The 18,399-nt window shown below is 45.6% G+C and overlaps 1 protein-coding gene across 1 annotated transcript in view; it reads right to left on the bottom strand.

The window, feature by feature from the left end:
• Positions 1-18,399, bottom strand: part of LOC141147855 (uromodulin-like) — a 124,775-nt gene that overhangs the window by 35,418 nt on the left and 70,958 nt on the right. The window contains exon 8 of the mRNA XM_073635022.1: positions 17,208-17,384. Coding sequence (XP_073491123.1) covers positions 17,208-17,384 — 177 coding nt within the window. The remainder of the gene's footprint in view (positions 1-17,207; positions 17,385-18,399) is intronic.

Raw genomic sequence — 18,399 nt, 5'->3', positions numbered from 1 at the left:
ATGGCCAACGTTGAGTTCCACCTGGTGGGCATGTCACAGATTAGGCGGTTCTTGGGCAGGTTAAATTCCTCTTGGAGGTCAGCCAGCCAAGCACTGGCATTATATGACTGGTGGAAATGCACACAGACTTTCCTGGCCTGCCTCAGGACATCCTGTAAGCCTGGGTACCTGCCCAAGAACTGCTGCACCACCAAGTTAAGGACGTGAGCCAAACAGGGTAGTTGTCCCTGTCGAAGGACGGAGAGGAGGTTGGTGCCATTGTCATAAACCACCATTCCTGGCTTAAGCTGGTGTGGCGTCAACCACCTCTGAACCAGCCCCTGCAGAGCTGACAGAATCTCTGCCCCAGTGTATCTCCTGTCCCCCAAGCACACCATCTCAAGCACCGAATGGCATCTTTTGGCCTGTGTACTTGCGTAGCCCCTTGAACGCCTACGGAGCACTGCTGGTTCCAAGGACAAATCACTGGAAGAGGCCATGGAGGAAGAAGAAGAGGAGGGGGTGGAGGAGAGAGGTGTGTCAGAATCACCAGTAGTAGTATTTTGGAAGCGTGGTGGTGGAACAACCTCCAACACTACTGCACCTTGTCCTGCATCCTTCCCAGCTTCCAGCAGAGTCACCCAATGCGCCCCAAAACTTAGGTAACTTCCCTGTCCACGCCTGCTGGACCATGAGTCAGTGGTAATATGCACCTTACCGCTGACCGCCCTGTCCAGCGAGGCCAAGACATTGCATTCCACATGCTGGTAGAGAGCCGGAATCGCCTTCCGTGAGAAAAAGTGGCGTTTGGGAACCTGCCACTGAGGAACCGCACATTCCACAAACTCACGGAAGGGGGCAGAGTCTACCAACTGAAAAGGTAGCAGTTGAAGTGCTAGCAATTTTGCCAAGCTAGCATTCAACCGCTGGGCATGTGGATGGCTGGGAGCAAACTTCTTTCTGCGGTGCAGCAGCTGGGGCAGGGAAATTTGCCTGAGACAATCTGACATCGGTGTACCGATAGCAGATTGCCCAAGTACTTGGCTGTGACACACCTAATTCTATACCTTCATTCCTCTCAGTGCAGGTCTCAGAGAGAACTGAAGGTATAATGGGGTTGGAGATCCCAGCTGATAAGGAGCAAGGAGAGGTCCTCTTTGTTCTTTGGTGTGGGTCTTTTAGGAACGCTTGCCAACGAACTGCATGGCAGGTCAACATATGTCTGGTCAAGCATGTGGTGCCAAAGCGGGAGATGTTTTGGCCATGTGAGATACGCTTGAGACATATGTTGCAAATAGCAGCGGTGCGATCTGATGCATTTGTCTCAAAAAAGGCCCACACCAAAGAATTTTTGGAATAATGCACATGCAGAGCTCTGCGGTGTTATGTAGTCAGTGTGCTGCCTTTAAGCTGGCTCCTGGAGAGCATCCTGCCTCATTGGTGATGTGCCTCCTCCTCCTCCTCTTCTCTCCTATCAGGCACCCACGTGGAGTCAGTGACCTCATCATCCCCTCCCTCCTCATCAACTGGAGAAAACCTGGCAGTATGGTGCAGCAGGGGGAATATGACTGCCAGATTGTTGTCCTTCTTGGGCACCCCCTCTGTCTGGGCTCATGTTACTGCCTTCCTCTAGCTGAGTACCATCATCAGAGCCTTCAAAATGCTGGGCATCCTCCTGGAGAATGTACCCAACACTGTGGTCAAAAAGTTTGGGGGACTCCTCAGGAGGACATGGTGGGGCTAGGGAAAGAGTAAATGATGCCATTGAGCAGAGGGAAGAGGCCGCATTGGCAGCTGCTTTGCCAGACAAAGTACCCTGAGCCTGGGTGAGAGAGGATGAGGAGGATGAGGATGGCTTGGTCATCCACTCGACCAAGTCTTCCGCATGTTGCGGCTCAACACGGCCAGCTGCCGAAAGAAAGGCCAAGCGTGTCCCACGGCCATGTGCTACTGAGGATGCACCGTGTCCATGACCAGCATTGTTCCCTCTAGACACAGAGCCCGCTTGCCCTCTTTTATTGGCTTGTGACTGTCTGCCTCTCTTTGTTCACTTTCCAGACATACTATTGGCCTGCAGTGAGATGTAGCTGCACAATACTGGAATGTGTATATACACACCGATTATACTGCAGCTAGCAGAATCAACTGCCTGCCTGTAGTATTATTAGTAGGGATGAGCTTCAAGTTCGAGTCGAACTCATGTTCGACTCGAACATTGGCTGTTCGCAAATTCACCGAACAGCGAACAATTTGGGGTGTTCGCGGCAAATTCGAATGCCGCGGAACACCCTTTAAAAGTCTATGGGAGAAATCAAAAGTGCTAATTTTAAAGGCTAATATGCAAGTTATTGTCATAAAAAGTGTTTGGGGACCTGGGTCCTGCCCCAGGGGACATGGATCAATGCAAAAAAAAGTTTTAAAAACGGCCGTTTTTTCAGGAGCAGTGATTTTAATAATGCTTAAAGTCAATCAATAAAAGTGTAATATCCCTTTAAATTTCGTACCTGGGGGGTGTCTATAGTGTGCCTGTAAAGGGGCGCATGTTTCCTGTGTTTAGAACAGTCTGACAGCAAAATGACATTTTGAAGGAAAAAACTCATTTAAAACTACCCGCGGCTATTGCATTGCCGACAATACACATAGAAGTTCATTGATAAAAACGGCATGGGAATTTCCCAAAGGGGAAGCATTATTAAAATCACTGCTCCTGAAAAAACGGCCGTTTTTAAAACTTTTTTTTGCATTGATCCATGTCCCCTGGGGCAGGACCCAGGTCCCCAAACACTTTTTATGACAATAACTTGCATATAAGCCTTTAAAATTAGCACTTTTGATTATTCATGTTCGTGTCCCATAGACTTTAACGGTGTTCGCATGTTCGAACAAACTTTTTTCCTGTTCGCATGTTCTGGTGCGAACCGAACAGGGGGGTGTTCGGCTCATCCCTAATTATTAGTATGAGAACACCTGCACTTGTCTTCAGGTAGCTATACTGTAGGTGCAACTGCACAGGGTACACAGTACACTAACTGGAAATACTTCAAGAGCCTGCCTGTGCTATTAATAGGATCAGAAGAAGCACACAAGCACTTGACTTCGGGTAGCTATACTGTAGGTACAACTTTCCAGGGTACACAGTACACTAACCGGAAATACTTCAAGAGCCTGCCTGTGCTATTAATAGGATCAGAAGAAGCACACAAGCACCTGGCTTCAAGTTGCTATGCTGTAGATGCAATTGTGCAGGGTTACACAGTACACTAACTGGAAATACTTCAAGAGCCTGCCTGTGCTACTAATAGGATCAGAAGAAGCACACAAGCGCCTGGCTTCAGGTAGCTATACTGAAGGTGCAACTGTGCAGGGTACACAGTACACTGACTTGAAATACTTCAAGAGCCTGCCTGTGCTATTAATAGGATCAGAAGAAGCACACAAGCACCTGGCTTCAGGTAGCTATACTATAGGTGCAACTGTGCAGGGTACACAGTACACTAATTGGAAATACTTCAGGAGCCTGCCTGTGCTATCAATAGGATCAGAAGAAGCACACAAGCACCTGGCTTCAGGTAGCTATACTGTAGGTGCATCTGTGCAGGGTACACAGTACACTAACTGGACATACTTCAAGAGCCTGCCTGTACTTTTAATTGGATCAGAAGAAGCACACAAGCACCTGGCTTCAGGTAGCTATACTGTAGGTGCATCTGTGCAGGGTTACACAGTCACTAACTGGAAATACTTCAAGAGCCTGCCTGTGCTATTAATAGGGTCAGAAGAAGCACACAAGCACCTGGCTTCAGGTACTGTAGCTATACTGTAGGTGCATCTGTGCAGGGTTACACAGTCACTAACTGGAAATACTTTAAGAGCCTGCCTTTGCTATTAATAGGATCAGAAGAAGCACACAAGCAGTCAAGCACCTGTCTTCAGGTAGCTATACTGTAGGTGCAACTGTGCAGGTACACAGTACACTAACTGGAAATACTTCAAGAGCCTGTCTGTGCTATAAATAGGATCAGAATAAGCACACAAGCACTTGGCTTCAGGTAGCTATACTGTAGGTGCAACTGTGCAGGGTTACACAGTACACTAACTGGAAATACTTCAAGAGCCTGCCTGTGCTACTAATAGGATCAGAATAAGCACACAAGCACCTGGCTTCAGGTAGCTATACTGTAGGTGCAACTGTGCAGGGTACACAGTACACTGACTTGAAATACTTCAAGAGCCTGCCTGTGCTATTAATAGGATTAGAAGACGCACACAAGCACCTGGCTTCAGGTAGCTATACTGTAGGTGCAACTGTGCAGGGTACACAGTACACTAACTGGAAATACTTCAAGAGCCTGCCTGTGCTATCAATAGGATCAGAAGAAGCACACAAGCACTTGGCTTCAGGTAGCAATACTGTAGGTGCAACTGTGCAGGGTACACAGTACACTAACTGGAAATACTTCAAGAGCCTGCCTTTGCTTTTAATAGGATCAGAAGAAGCACACAAGCACCTGGCTTCAGGTACTGTAGCTATACTGTAGGTGCATCTGTGCAGGGTTACACAGTCACTAACTGGAAATACTTCAAGAGCCTGCCTGTGCTATTAATACGTTTAGAAGGAGCACACAAGCACCTGGCTTCAGGTAGCTATACTGTAGGTGCAACTGTGCAGGGTTACACAGTACACTAACTGGAAATATTTCAAGAGCCTGTCTGTGCTATTAATAGGATCAGAAGAAGCACACAATCACTTGGCTTCAGGTAGCTATACTGTAGGTACAACTGTGCAGGATACACAGTACACTAACTAGAAATACTTCAAGAGCCTGCCTGTGCTATTAATATGATCAGAAGTAGGGATGAGCTTCGTGTTCGAGTCGAACCCATGTTCGACTCGAACATCGGCTGTGCGATCGTTCGCCGAATTGCGAACGAAATGGGCCGTTCGCGCCAAATTCGTGTGGCGCGTCACGGCCCATAATTCACTGCGGCATCGCAGTGCATTGCTTGCTGATGATTGGCCAAGAATGCACTATGACCCGCATGCTTGGCCAATCACAGCGCCGCCTTAACAGAGAGCCATAATTGGCCAAAGCCAAGGAGGCTTTGGCCAATTATGGCTCAGGGGATTTAGTACACGCCCCACACTATATAAGGCCGCCTGCACGGCGGCCCTGTGCAGTGTGTTCCGGTGTGCTTAGAGAGAGAGAGAGACAGTGTCATTTCATTTGAGTTAGCTAGATTAGGCAGGACAGTCAGTCAGTTAGCTGCACTTAAATTGTATTGTGTATATATATATGCATCCCAGGTGTTGCATATATATATATATATATACACTGTATTCAGTTTAGCTAGATCCGTTCCTGTTATCTTCTAGACTATTTACATTTAGTGCAGTGCGTCCTGCTCACAGTGTTCAGCTAGATCCGTTCCTGTTATATTCCTACTGACAGGCAGGCTTGTCTTGTTACAGTATTTTGAAGAAAATTACTGGTGTTCTTTTGATCCTATTAGTACCACAGTCAGGCAGCTAGACTATTTACAGTTAGTGCAGTGCGTCCTGCTCACAGTGTTCAGCTAAACCTACAAGTTAGTGGGGTGCGTCCACCTCACAGTGTTCAGCTAAACCTACAAGCTAGTGGGGTGCGTCCTGCTCACAGTGTTCAGCTAAACCTACAAGTTAGTGGGGTGCGTCCACCTCACAGTGTTCAGCTAAACCTACAAGCTAGTGGGGTGCGTCCTGCTCACAGTGTTCAGCTAGATCCGTTTCTGTTATCTTCTTACTGACAGGCAGGCTTGTCTTGTTACAGTAAATACAGCTACCTGAAGAAAATTGCTGGTGTTCTTTTGATCCTATTAGTACCACAGTCAGGCAGCTAGACTATTTACAGCTAGTGCAGTGCGTCCTGCTCACAGTGTTCTGCTAAACCTACAAGTTAGTGGGGTGCGTCCACCTCACAGTGTTCAGCTAAAGCTACCTGTAGAAGGTTGGTGGTGTTCTCATACTACAGGCAGGCAGTTGATTTTGCTAGCTGCAGTATCAGTACATATATATATATATATATATATATATATATATATATATATATATATATCCCAGCTTAGTGCAGCTACAGGCCATTAGTATGTCTGGAAGGCCAAGAAGGAGAGGCAGACAGTCACAAGCCAATAAGAGAGGGCAAGCAGGCTCTGTGTCTAGTGCTGGTCGTGGAGACGGTGCATCCTCATCAGCATGTGGCCATGGGACACGCTTGGCCTTTTTTTCGACAGCTGGCCATGTTGAGCCGCAACATGCGGAAGACTTGGTCGAGTGGATGACCAAGCCGTCCTCATCCTCCTCATCCTCTCTCACCCATGCCCAGGGTACTTTGTCTGGCAAAGCAGCGGCCTCTTCCCTCGGCTCAATGTCATCAGTGACTCCTTCCCTAGCCCCACCATGTCCTCCTGAGGAGTCCCTCGAACTGTTTGACCACAGTGTTGGGTACATGCTCCAGGAGGATGCCCAGCGTTTGGAAGGCTCTGATGATGATACTGAGCTAGATGAAGGCAGTAACACGAGCACGGACAGAGGGGGTGCCCAAGAAGGACAGCAATCTGGCAGTCATGCTCCCCGTGCTGCAGCATACTGCCAGGTTTGCTCCAGTGATGAGGAGGGAGGGGATGATGAGGTCACTGACTCAACGTGGGTGCCTGATAGGAGAGAGGAGGAGGAGGAGGAGGAGGAGGCGGCACATCACCAACGAGGCAGGATGCCCTCCAGGGGCCAGCCTAAGGGCAGCACATTGACTGCATCACACCCCAAAGCTCCACATGTGCAGGGCGCTGCAGTCTCTGCGTGTTATTCAAAAAGTTCTTTGGTGTGGGCCTTTTTTGAGACGAGTGCATCAGATCGCACCGCTGCTATTTGCAACATATGTCTCAAGCGTATCTCGCGTGGCCAAAACATCTCCCGCTTGGGTACCACATGCTTGACCAGACATATGTTGACCTGCCATGCAGTTCGTTGGCAAGTGTATCTAAAAGACCCACACCAAAGAACAAAGAGGACCTCTGCTTGCTCCTCATCAGCTGAGATTTCCAACCCCACTAGACCTTCAGTCCTCTCTGAGACCTACACTGAGAGGAATGAAGGTGTAGAATTAGGTGTGTCACAGCCACGTACTTGTGGGCAATCTGATTTTAGTACACCGACGTCAGATTGTACCAGGCAAATTTCCCTGCCCCAGCTGCTGCACCGCCGAAAGAAGATTGCTCCCAGCCATCCACATGCCCAACGGTTGAATGCTAGCTTGGCAAAACTGCTAGCACTTCAACTGCTGCCTTTTCAGTTGGTAGACTCTGCCCCCTTCCGTGAGTTTGTGGAATGTGCGGTTCCTCAGTGGCAGGTACCCAAACGCCACTTTTTCTCACGGAAGGCGATTCCGGCTCTCTACCAGCATGTGGAAGGCAATGTCCATGCCTCGCTGGACAGGGCGGTCAGCGGTAAGGTGCATATTACCGCTGACTCATGGTCCAGCAGGCATGGACAGGGACGTTACCTAAGTTTCATGGTGCATTGGGTGACTCTGGTGGCAGCTGGGAAGGATGCAGGACAAGGTGCAGTAGTGTTGGAGGTTGTTCCGCCACCACGCCTCCAAAATGGTAATGATTGTGACACACCTCTCTCCTCCACCCCCTCCTCTTCTTCTTCCTCCATGGCCTCTTCCTCGGAACCAGCGGTGCTCCGTAGTCGTTCAAGGGGCTACGCAAGTACGCAGGCCAAAAGATGCCATGCGGTGCTTGAGCTGGTGTGCTTGGGGGACAGGAGCCACACTGGGACAGAGGTTCTGTCAGCTCTGCAGGGGCAGGTTCAGAGGTGGTTGACGCCACGCCAACTTAAGGCAGGAATGGTGGTTTGCGACAATGGCACCAACCTCCTCTCTGCCCTCTGACAGGGACAAATGACCCATGTGCCCTGTTTAGCTCACGTCCTTAACTTGGTGGTGCAGTGGTTCTTGGGCAGGTACCCGGGCTTACAGGATGTCCTGAGGCAGGCCAGGAAAGTCTGTGTGCATTTCCGCCGGTCATATAATGCCAGTGCTCGGCTGACGGACCTCCAAAAGGAGTTTAACCTGCCCAAGAACCGCCTAATCTGTGACATGCCCACCAGGTGGAACTCAACGTTGGCCATGCTGCAGCGGCTGCACACGCAGCAGAGGGCCATCAATGAGTACCTGTGCGACTATGGCACCAGGACAGGGTCAGGGGAGCTTGTTTTTTTTTCCCCACGCCAGTGGGCTATGATCAGGGATGCATGCACTGTCCTGTCACCATTTGAGGAGGCCACGAGGATGGTGAGCAGTGACAGTGCATGCATCAGTGACACTGTCCCCCTTGTCTACCTGTTGGAGCACACGCTGCGTGGAATAATGGACAGGGCACTTGAGGCAGAACAGAGGCAGGAAGAGGAGGACTTCCTTAGCTCTCAAGGCCCCCTTTATCCAGACAGTGTTCCTGCGTGCCCGCCGATCACACAGGAAGAGGACGAGGAGGAAGAGGAGGAGGAGGAGGAGGAGGAAGATTGTGTCAGTATGGAGGTGGAGCCTGGCACTCAGCATCAGCAGCAGTCTTTAAGGGATCAGTCCCAAGAAACACATGGACTTGTACGTGGCTGGGAGGAGGTGGCTGCGGACCATGTCGTCCTTAGTGACCCAGAGGACTCCGGACCAAATGCCTCAGCAAACCTACGCTGCATGGCCTCCCTGATCCTGCAAAGCCTGCGTAAGGATCCTCGTATTCGTGGTATCAAGGAGAAGGACCAATACTGGCTTATCAACCCTCCTTGATCCACGTTACAAGGGTAAGGTTGCGGACCTTATCTTGCCATCGCAGAGGGAGCAGAGGATGAAACATCTTCGGGAGGCCTTGCAGAAAGGTCTGTGCAACGCGTTCCCAGAGACTGGGAGGTTACAAACTCCTGTTTCTGGACAACGTGTTGCTGAGGCTTCGGTCAGTCAAAGAAGGAGCGGTGGAGAAGGTGGCCGTCTGACCGATGCGTTCAGACAATTTTTTGGTCCGCAGCCCCAAGGTATGATCGGTTCCAGCAACCATCGCCAGCGTCTGTTTTACATGGTGCAGGAATACCTAGGGGCAAGATCAGACTTGGACACCTTTCCCACCGAAAATCCTCTGGGTTACTGGGTCTTGAGGATGGATCACTGGCCAGAGCTTGCACAGTATGCAATTGAGCTACTGGCCTGTCCTGCATCCAGCGTTCTTTCGGAACGCACATTCAGTGCTGCTGGAGGCGTGGTAACCGATCACAGGGTGCGTCTGTCCACTGACTCGGTCGATCGACTGACCTTCATAAAAATGAATGAGTCTTGGATCACCACCAGCTACCAAACACCTGATGCTGATGTAACCGAATAATTTTTTTTGAAATCTCAGATCCCTTCAAAGACTGCCTATGCTGATGCTGAGTGACTATCCCTGAGTAATTATCCTCTTCCTCCTCAATCATCACGCTGATAGCTTGTAAGAACATTTTTGGTTCTGGGTGCCACCACCAGTGCCTAAGGCACAATTTTTCAGCCCCTGTTTAACAGGGGCGTGTAATTACGATTTTTGATGTAATACTTTGCAGCAGGGCTCGTTCCTGCATTCCAACTAGAGTGTCTGTGAGGGGTTGCAGTGTTGTGGCACCAGCACCAGTGCCTAAGGCCCAATTTTTCAGCCCTTGTTTAACAGGGGCGTGTAATTACAATTTTTGATGCAATACTTTGCAGCAGGGCTCGTTCCTGCATTCCAACTAGAGTGTCTGTGAGGGGTTGCAGTGTTGTGGCACCAGCACCAGTGCCTAAGGCCTAATTTTTCAGCTCCTGTTCAACAGGGGCATGTAATTACAATTCTTGATCTAATATTTCACAGCAGAGCCCTGTGAGGGCTTACAGTGTTGTGGCCACAGCAACACCTAAGGCCCAAATTTCTGCTGAGTATATAGGGCAGGACCCTACTTTCAAACAACTAACTTACAAACGACTCCTACTTGCAAACGGAAGGAGACAACAAGAAGTGAGAATAAATCTACCCCTAGGAAGGGAAATTCTCTCCTGTAAGAGTTAATATGGGAAAAACATTTCTCCTTTCCACTGATGCTTTCCAATCCATTGGGACAAAAAGTGAGGTGAAATCTTCTGAAGAGGAGGAAAGACAGCAAAACAAATGTCACAGGGGTGATAACCCTTCCCTATGTTTTCCAAAAAGCTTAAAAAAGATTTTTTGGCTGGAGCTAAACACGTTAAAAATGTACTCATTCTAAATTACAAAGAGATTCTACTTAACAACAAACCTACAGCCTGTATACTGCTGTTCAGAGTATATAGGGCCTGGTGGCCCCACACCTTTCCTTATTTTAATTTGGGTGCGGAGTTCCCCTTAGTATCCATACAAGACCCAAAGGGCCTGGTAATGGACTGGGGGGTACCCATGCCGTTTGTCTCACTGATTTTCATCCATATTGCCAGGACCCAACATTACATTAAACCCGCAAGCAGTTTTAAATGAGATTTTTTCCTTTAAAAATGACATTTGGTGCAGGGACTGTTCTAAACACGGGAAACACGCGTCACTTTACAGGCATACTATAGACACCCCTCAGGTACGATATTTAAAGGAATATTTAACTTTTTTTTTTTTACTTTAAGCATCATTAAAATCACTGCTCCCGAAAAAACGGCCGTTTTTAAAACTTTTTTTTGCATTGATACATGTCCCCTGGGGTAGGACCCGGGTCCCCAAACCCTTTTTAGGACAATACCATGCAAATTAGCATTTAAAATGAGCACTTTTGATTTCGGACGTTCGAGTCCCATAGACGTCAATGGGGTTCTAACGTTCGTGCAAACTTTCGGTCCGTTCGCAGCTTCTGGTGCGAACCGAACCGGGAGGTGTTCGGCTCATCCCTAATCAGAAGAAGCACACAAGCACCTGGCTTCAGGTAGCTATACTGTAGGTACAACTGTGCAGGGTACACAGTACACTAACTGGAAATACTTCAAGAGCCTGCCTGTGCTATTAATAGGATCAGAACAAGTACACAAGCACTTGGCTTCAGGTAGCTATACTGTAGGTACAACTGTGCAGGGTACACAGTACACTAACTGGAAATACTTCAAGAGCCTGCCTGTGCTATTAATAGGATCAGAAGAAGCACACAAGCACCTGGCTTCAGGTTACTATACCGTAGGTGCAACTGGGCAGGGTTACACAGTACACTAACTGGAAATACTTCAAGAGCCTGCCTGTGCTAATAATAGGACCAGAAGAAGCACACAAGCACCTGTCTTCAGGTAGCTATACTGTAGGTGCAACTGTGCAGGGTACACAGTACACTAACTGGAAATACTGTAGAAACACCTGCCTGCCTGTCAGTATATTAGGAAGAGAATAACAGGAACGGATCTAGCTAAACTGAATACAGTGTATATATATATATATATATATATATATATATATATATATATATATATATATACAACACCTGGGATGCATATATATACACAATACACTGTAAGTGCAGCTAACTGACTCGACCTGCCTACTCTATTTAACTTAAATCAAATGACACTGTCTCTCTCTCTGTATAATTCTCTCCACCGCTGCAACACACTACACAAAGCCGCCACGCAGGCGGCCTTATATAGTGTGGGGCGTGTACTAAACCCCCTGAGCAATAATTGGCCAAAGCCTCCCTGGCTTTGGCCAATTACGGCTCTCTGTACACACGGTGCTGTGATTGGCCAAGCATGCGGGTCATAGTGCATGCTTGGCCAATCATCAGCCAGCAATGCACTGCGATGCCGCAGTGAATTATGGGCCGTGACGCGCCACTCGAACGAACAGCCCATAACGTTCATAATTCGGCAAACGACCGAACACACGATGTTCTAGTCCAACATGCGTTCGACTCGAACACGAAGCTCATCCCTTCTCCTTGCGGGCTGTAATTGACAGCATAGAAGTGGAGATTATGGCACAATGATGCAATCAGATCTGTGTCCTGAAGAGAGTGGCTGTGGAAGATTATGGGATTATGTGTAAACCAAGACACTTTAGTGCAGCACCTCTTGAGAAACTGCAGATACTCTAGAGCAACAGATATGGACATCAGAGGGTGCATCTGAGTGTAGTTATTAAAAACATTTACTTAAGTAGACAATTGTCAACTTACATTATACACATGGCGATAATTGGCATGTAAGTGTAAACACACATATGTCAGCCTATGGGGGTGAATCTTCTCACAACAGGACATGCTTCCTCAAAGGAATTCCAGCATCCGGGCTTGTGGTAACATGGATTGAGTCAGCCTCACACTGGTCCATCAGTCTCTGAGCTTCTCTGCAAACAGGAAGGCCAGACTAGGTTCCACAGCAGCTAGGCTCCTGTAGATGTCAGTCGAAGCCTTGGAGATAAAAAGAGGATGGAAGTCATCTTGTGGTGGAAGGCATGGCTCCGGAAGTGATATTATTTGCTTGGAGCAGTAGTTTTGAGGTGGGCTTGCTATTTTCTTAAACCAATGAAAATGCATGTGAAGTTTTATTTTGAATCAACAATTCTAAGCAGCACATAGGTGGGTTTCATTCTTTTAAGTCAAAAGAATTTGAAAATGTAATATACATTAATAATGCCATGTGCACAATGAATGCAAGCCATTTAACCAATTTCATCCAAAATAAAACTTCACGTGCATTTTCAGGTTGATGGCATGCCGCCAAGCTGAATCGGTGTGGGCTGCTAGTAATTTTAATAAGTTCTGCCATATTTACATGCTGGGCCCTGTAGTCATCTTCCTGCATATAAGCCAGCCTTGCATCTCTGTCTACATTGTTTTGAGAAAGAGGCAGCCAACCTTGAAATGGGTAACCACGCCACCACCTAAGTAACATCACTTTTGAAGCCATGTGCATTCCAACACTGGCCAACTTCTGCTCCTCCTTTGCTCTCCAGGGCTTCCATTGTCATCTACAGGAACCTAGCTGCTGTGTAACCCACTATGTCCTAGCTGTTTCCAGAGGAGCTGAGAGACTGATGGACCTGTATGAGGCTGACTCACCCATGTTGCCCCAATTCACCTATTTATCTATATCTGTGTGTTGCCAATACTAAAGCGTGTGTTCCTTTGATGTACTGCCACAGTTATGCCCCGTACACACGGTTGGATATTGATCGGACATTCCGACAACAAAATCCTAGAATTTTTTCCGACGGATGTTGGCTCAAACTTGTCTTGCATACACACGGTCACACAAAGTTGTTGGAAAATCAGATTATTCTGAACGCGGTGACGTAAAACACGTACGTTGGGACTATGAACGGGGCAGTAGCCAATAGCTTTCATCTCTTTAAAAATTTTATAGCCTGCTCTCAAACTTTGTGTGTTGGAAAATCCGATGGAAAATGTCCGATGGAGCCCACACACGGTCGGAATTTCCGACAACAAGGTCCTATCACACATTTTCCGTCAGAAAATCCGACTGTGTGTACAGGGCATTAGTCTGTTGCCCCTGGCTTCCATTGACATCTATAGGAGCCTAGCTGCTGTGAAATCCAGCCTGGCATTCCCCTTCTATGACTGAGAACCAAGCAATCAAACACCGCTGATTGCTCGGTACTCAGAGCTCCATGAGCAGAGAGAATATGACTGTCAGGCACTGGCTCTCTGCCCTGCCCCCCCAATGCTCACTGGAGCGCTGGGCTGTGGAGAGGGCAGGGGTTGGTAGTTAAGGCTTTCAGGGGCTTGCTGAGAGGCTGAGCTGAGAGCGGGTCCAGGCATGTGAGGGGATCTCAAATGCATCCTATATAGTCGCAATCTTTCCCCAGCCTTTCCCCAGGAGTGGTACGTGGTCACGTGTATCTTACCTACGTCCGGTTCACTGGTTGCCTCTCAAGCCGGGTGGAACGCACGCCGTCTTTCGATGTGGTGCGACGGGTCTTTGATCCCAAGCTTACCCTGACAAGCGAGCAGCCCCAGTGCCGGATAGACCCCCACAAATGTAAGTGGCCATTTTGCTTTTTTAATGTATCCTTAGTATTTTAATAAATGGTTTTACACTATGGCGATTTTGTTTCCCATATATCCCTTGTTTGAACGACTGGGACCGGAGGGGTTCTTTGCCCAATCATCATCCAGCTGTCCAGCCGTCCATGTGAGCAGGCACAATCCTGCATAAGCGCTAGTGACTCTCTTTTTAAGTAAAGGGGTCATTGGTATCTGGTAAGCAGATATCCATTTCTACAAGGTGTATTTTCCTCTTCTTCTTTTGGTGAGGGAACTTTTTATCTATCGACAGCAAGAAACTGGCTCACTTTGGAAGATATCACCATATTTTATCATTTATTTCTCACTGCATACTGAGATAGTATATCATTGTCACTGATACCATTGCTGTTGGTTTTTTGTGTTATGGTTTAATTTCACTATCAATTGTATATTCATATTTACCTTTCTCTTCTTACAAAAGTAAGGTACACATTAAGCATTTATTTAATTTACAATATTGTAAATACAATTTACAATAAAATTTTCAATTTTTGTACTATGTTAGTTTTATTCATTTTAGATAACTATTACCATCTAACCATTTTTATGTTCAAGTTGGGGAGCAGTTTGTTTGTTTTGTTTTGTAATTCACTACTTAAAGTAATGTTCATTTTTAATTATTGACACTATTCACTTATATTGGCGCAGAGTCAGTTGCTTTCACTTTCCCCAGCCTAGGCTGGCTCTGTCAGCTGAAAGGGGGTCACAAGAGTGCAGAATGAACTGCACTCCTATGATCCACAGGAGAAGTACAGCCAAACGAGCTTTGACTGTGCTTCTCCTTTAAGGTAAAAAATAAAATCTGCCTTTAGAACCACTTCAATGTCAATTTTTCATCTGAATACAATGCATTTTTTTTTAAAGCCAACATGTTCACTTATTATTCTATTTCTGCAAGCATTTCCACAAATTAAGAACTCCAAATCTTGCTTCTTACTAAATATAGCCTCAACTGATACTGAAAAATGCTCTTTATAGAGAGTTGTACAATACTTGATTACAGAGAAATTGCAATAACAACAATAAACAATTGGTAGGACACCCTTCATCACATTTCCAAAAGTGATTATGAAGTTCCTGACAGTTCTGCATAATGAGAAAATGAGTCCAAAAATTCTAAAAATAGGGATGCGGTCTGATAAAAAGGGGGTGTGGCTTGAAAGCACTCCTTTTGGCATTTAAGCCCAGAGCTCTCTCCTTTACAATCCTTTCTCCCTTCCTAATGTTAACTTCTCCTCCCTCATCTACAAATTTACTTCTGACATGCAGCATATGAGAGAGAGAGTACACTATATGGAGACTAAAATGGATGAATGCACCAACACAGTGAATGATCTGGTGTATGCCTATGTAGAACAAAGGGATGATAGCTTGTGGATCAAGGTGAAACTAGCACATCTCGGAGACCGCTCTTGCCGCAACAATATTAAGCTGAGGGACGTCCCTAAAGCTATTCTCCCTTCAGATCTGCACAAATATGCCAGAGACCTGATTTCCACTCTACTACCTGATCTTTCACCAATTGAACTCATGATTGACCGGATTCACAAAATCCCCAAACCCAGTCACAAACAAATTTTGGTGTGAGCACCAATACAAGGTAATGCACTAGGCATATATACCTCACCTAATGCAACCACAGTTTCCTGACCGCCAACACAGCCCCTTGTGCTATGAACTCAGGCCCTCTCTGCTATACAGGCTATGGCCCTGTCCCTCCATCTCACGCTTTTGGAATCAGGTAGAGCTACTGGCCGTCACGGTCACAGGACTTCCACCTCACAGGGACATATACGCTCTACTTTTCAGCTCTTTGGATACTCCCCTTCCCAGCCAGCTAAGAGTGCAAGTGAAAACCATCCAGTCCAACAAACTATGGTTAACCACATGCTACATGGTGGCCAGAAGGGCCATTTTTAAACATTGGACAGCTTCCTTCCCACTACTATTAAAGACATCAAAAACGATTTTCTGAACTTACTACGGAAAGAAAAGCTGGATTTGGTTATAACCCATCATCAGAAAACACTCAGCTTTCATCACAAATGGGACTTATACATAGAGAGAGTATTACCGGACCCGGAGAGCCAAATTATAAACAATATCCCAATCACTCCCGTGCCTCCCCCAAACTCGCCCCACCTCCAAACAACAATAACACCTGGTTCAGGTACTATCTAAGAAAGACTGCTGTTCTAAATAATCCGTACTTCTATGTATTCCAACATACATGATATAAATATCTACTCGTTGTCACGGGTGTACCAGCCACAAAATCACTACCTCTTCTTGTGATCACCTCATATCCACAATTCTGATAAACTGTCCATGCTTGCTCTGGCTAAGCTCAGTGACAGCTCAATTAATACAAATTTGTATTTGGGTTGCCTCCCCTTCTTCTACCTCCCTCGTTCCTCCCTCTCCCACCCCCATCCTTAAATGTCTAGACTTAGCGTTAAGTCAACTCATTTCTTAGAATTTATGCAACATCTTTTTGATTTGATTTGTATTGATTTCATGGTTTACATGCAACAAAAAAAAAGAAAGAATATACCAATGAATTGTCAAAAAAAAAGAAAAACATTGTACCAGATGACAATTGGCAAGCCAATAGACTACAACAGTACACACTGACGGCCAATAGTCAAAGGCACAGACTGACAATATGCTTGTGCTGTTAAGAAGATACACTAAAAAAATCAGTTCCTTTTTGTACAACAATTTAAAAGAGAACACTGACATTAGTCTGCACTGCCCTCACTGTAGCCAACTGCTGTAAAAGGCTCTTCTACTCTATGCTACCACAACAATCTCCCCATTCCTTCTCCTTCAACCACAATGGGGAGATATGAACTCTCAGAGGGGCTCCCTTTCATACTAGAGGGGGGGATAGAACATTTTACAGCATCACAGCAAAAAGATTGGCTCAATGTAGATCACATCCCAGAAGACATTTTGAAATCTGAAATGCCAAAAAAACACACCAAAATCTGGATTCATTATTACCTGAATTTAACATATCCATTATTACTGATCTGAATTTAAAATTATCCAAATATTGAGAATTACTCTATTAGACAAGTCATAGGAGAGGACCTGTCAGAGTCAGAATTATTCATATACAGTACAGTGAGATGATAGAACTTACCAGTAAATCCCAATATCTGAACAGAAAGTGATTTATTCCCCTGAGCATTCAGAATCCAGGATCCCGCAGCCGGACTTTTTACCAAATGGGAACTTAGATAAGCATATTCATAGTAGTAATAGTAGTAATAATAGTAGTAGTAATAATATGGATTTTTTTTAAATGGTAATGTGTTTCCTAAAATAATAAAGAATAAATAAATAAAAACAATTTAAATACAGTTATACATTGAAAACAAGGCTAATAAAAGTATTTTGTTATCACATATTTTTAAGTCAAATATTCAACCAATATCATTCAATCAGGGGGAAGTGGACGGTGTGCAGACAGATTACAAGTTTCTTAGGTTGAAGAATTTCAGGTAAAAGCTTCTAAAGTAGAAATCCAATCCCAACAAATTCTACAAATTCCTCAACATGTATGTATTGATTTCATGGCATCCACAAAATATTATCTCCATAGTAACACCAAGCTGGCTAGATGTCTTACCTATGACATAATAAGAATTATAATATACACAGTAATAGCAATGATATATGAATATAACTGTGTAACAGAAAGGTTTCTGCGGTTAATGTCTTTTAAAGATATGAACCTTCTAATGATAATGATTAACTGGACACTGATTTGGGCTCCTTTTGATTTCTTAACATTCTGCACCATTTTTAGACTAAGATACGGAGAAAGGGTAAGTGTTTTGCCAGGGTCCTAATAGATCTATAGCATCCCTGGGTACTTTTATTGAAATGTTTTGAGGTTAGTAGCAAGTGATTGTAGCCGTATTAGTGCACTTGTGACAGACTCAATTGTTAGTACTCAATTGTTTCGGAGGTTAGTAGAAGGAAAGCTAAAAGCTAGTGAAGCTGTTTCTTGTTCTCCATGTCTTCCATTTCATTGTTCTCTTTCTCCTGTTCTCTTTCTGGTTTCATGCCAGAAAATCAGGGCACTCAAAAGTGCCTACAACATGGTTGTACCAATTCAATCTTTGTGTGAAGCTTTAAATAACATGGTAATATAACAGTTATATTCAATATACAATGCCTTAAATATGTATTCATACTCCTTGAAATTTTCCACATTTTGTCATGTTACAACCAAAAATGTAAAAGGATTTTATTGGGATTTTATGTGATAGGCCAACACAAAGCGGCACATAATTGTGAAGTGAAAGGAAAATGATAAATGGTTTTCA

The sequence above is a fragment of the Aquarana catesbeiana genome, linkage group LG06, assembly GCF_042186555.1.
Source record: "Aquarana catesbeiana isolate 2022-GZ linkage group LG06, ASM4218655v1, whole genome shotgun sequence".
Taxonomy (NCBI): Eukaryota; Metazoa; Chordata; class Amphibia; order Anura; family Ranidae; genus Aquarana; species Aquarana catesbeiana.
This window is presented reverse-complemented; position numbering and strand designations above follow the sequence as displayed.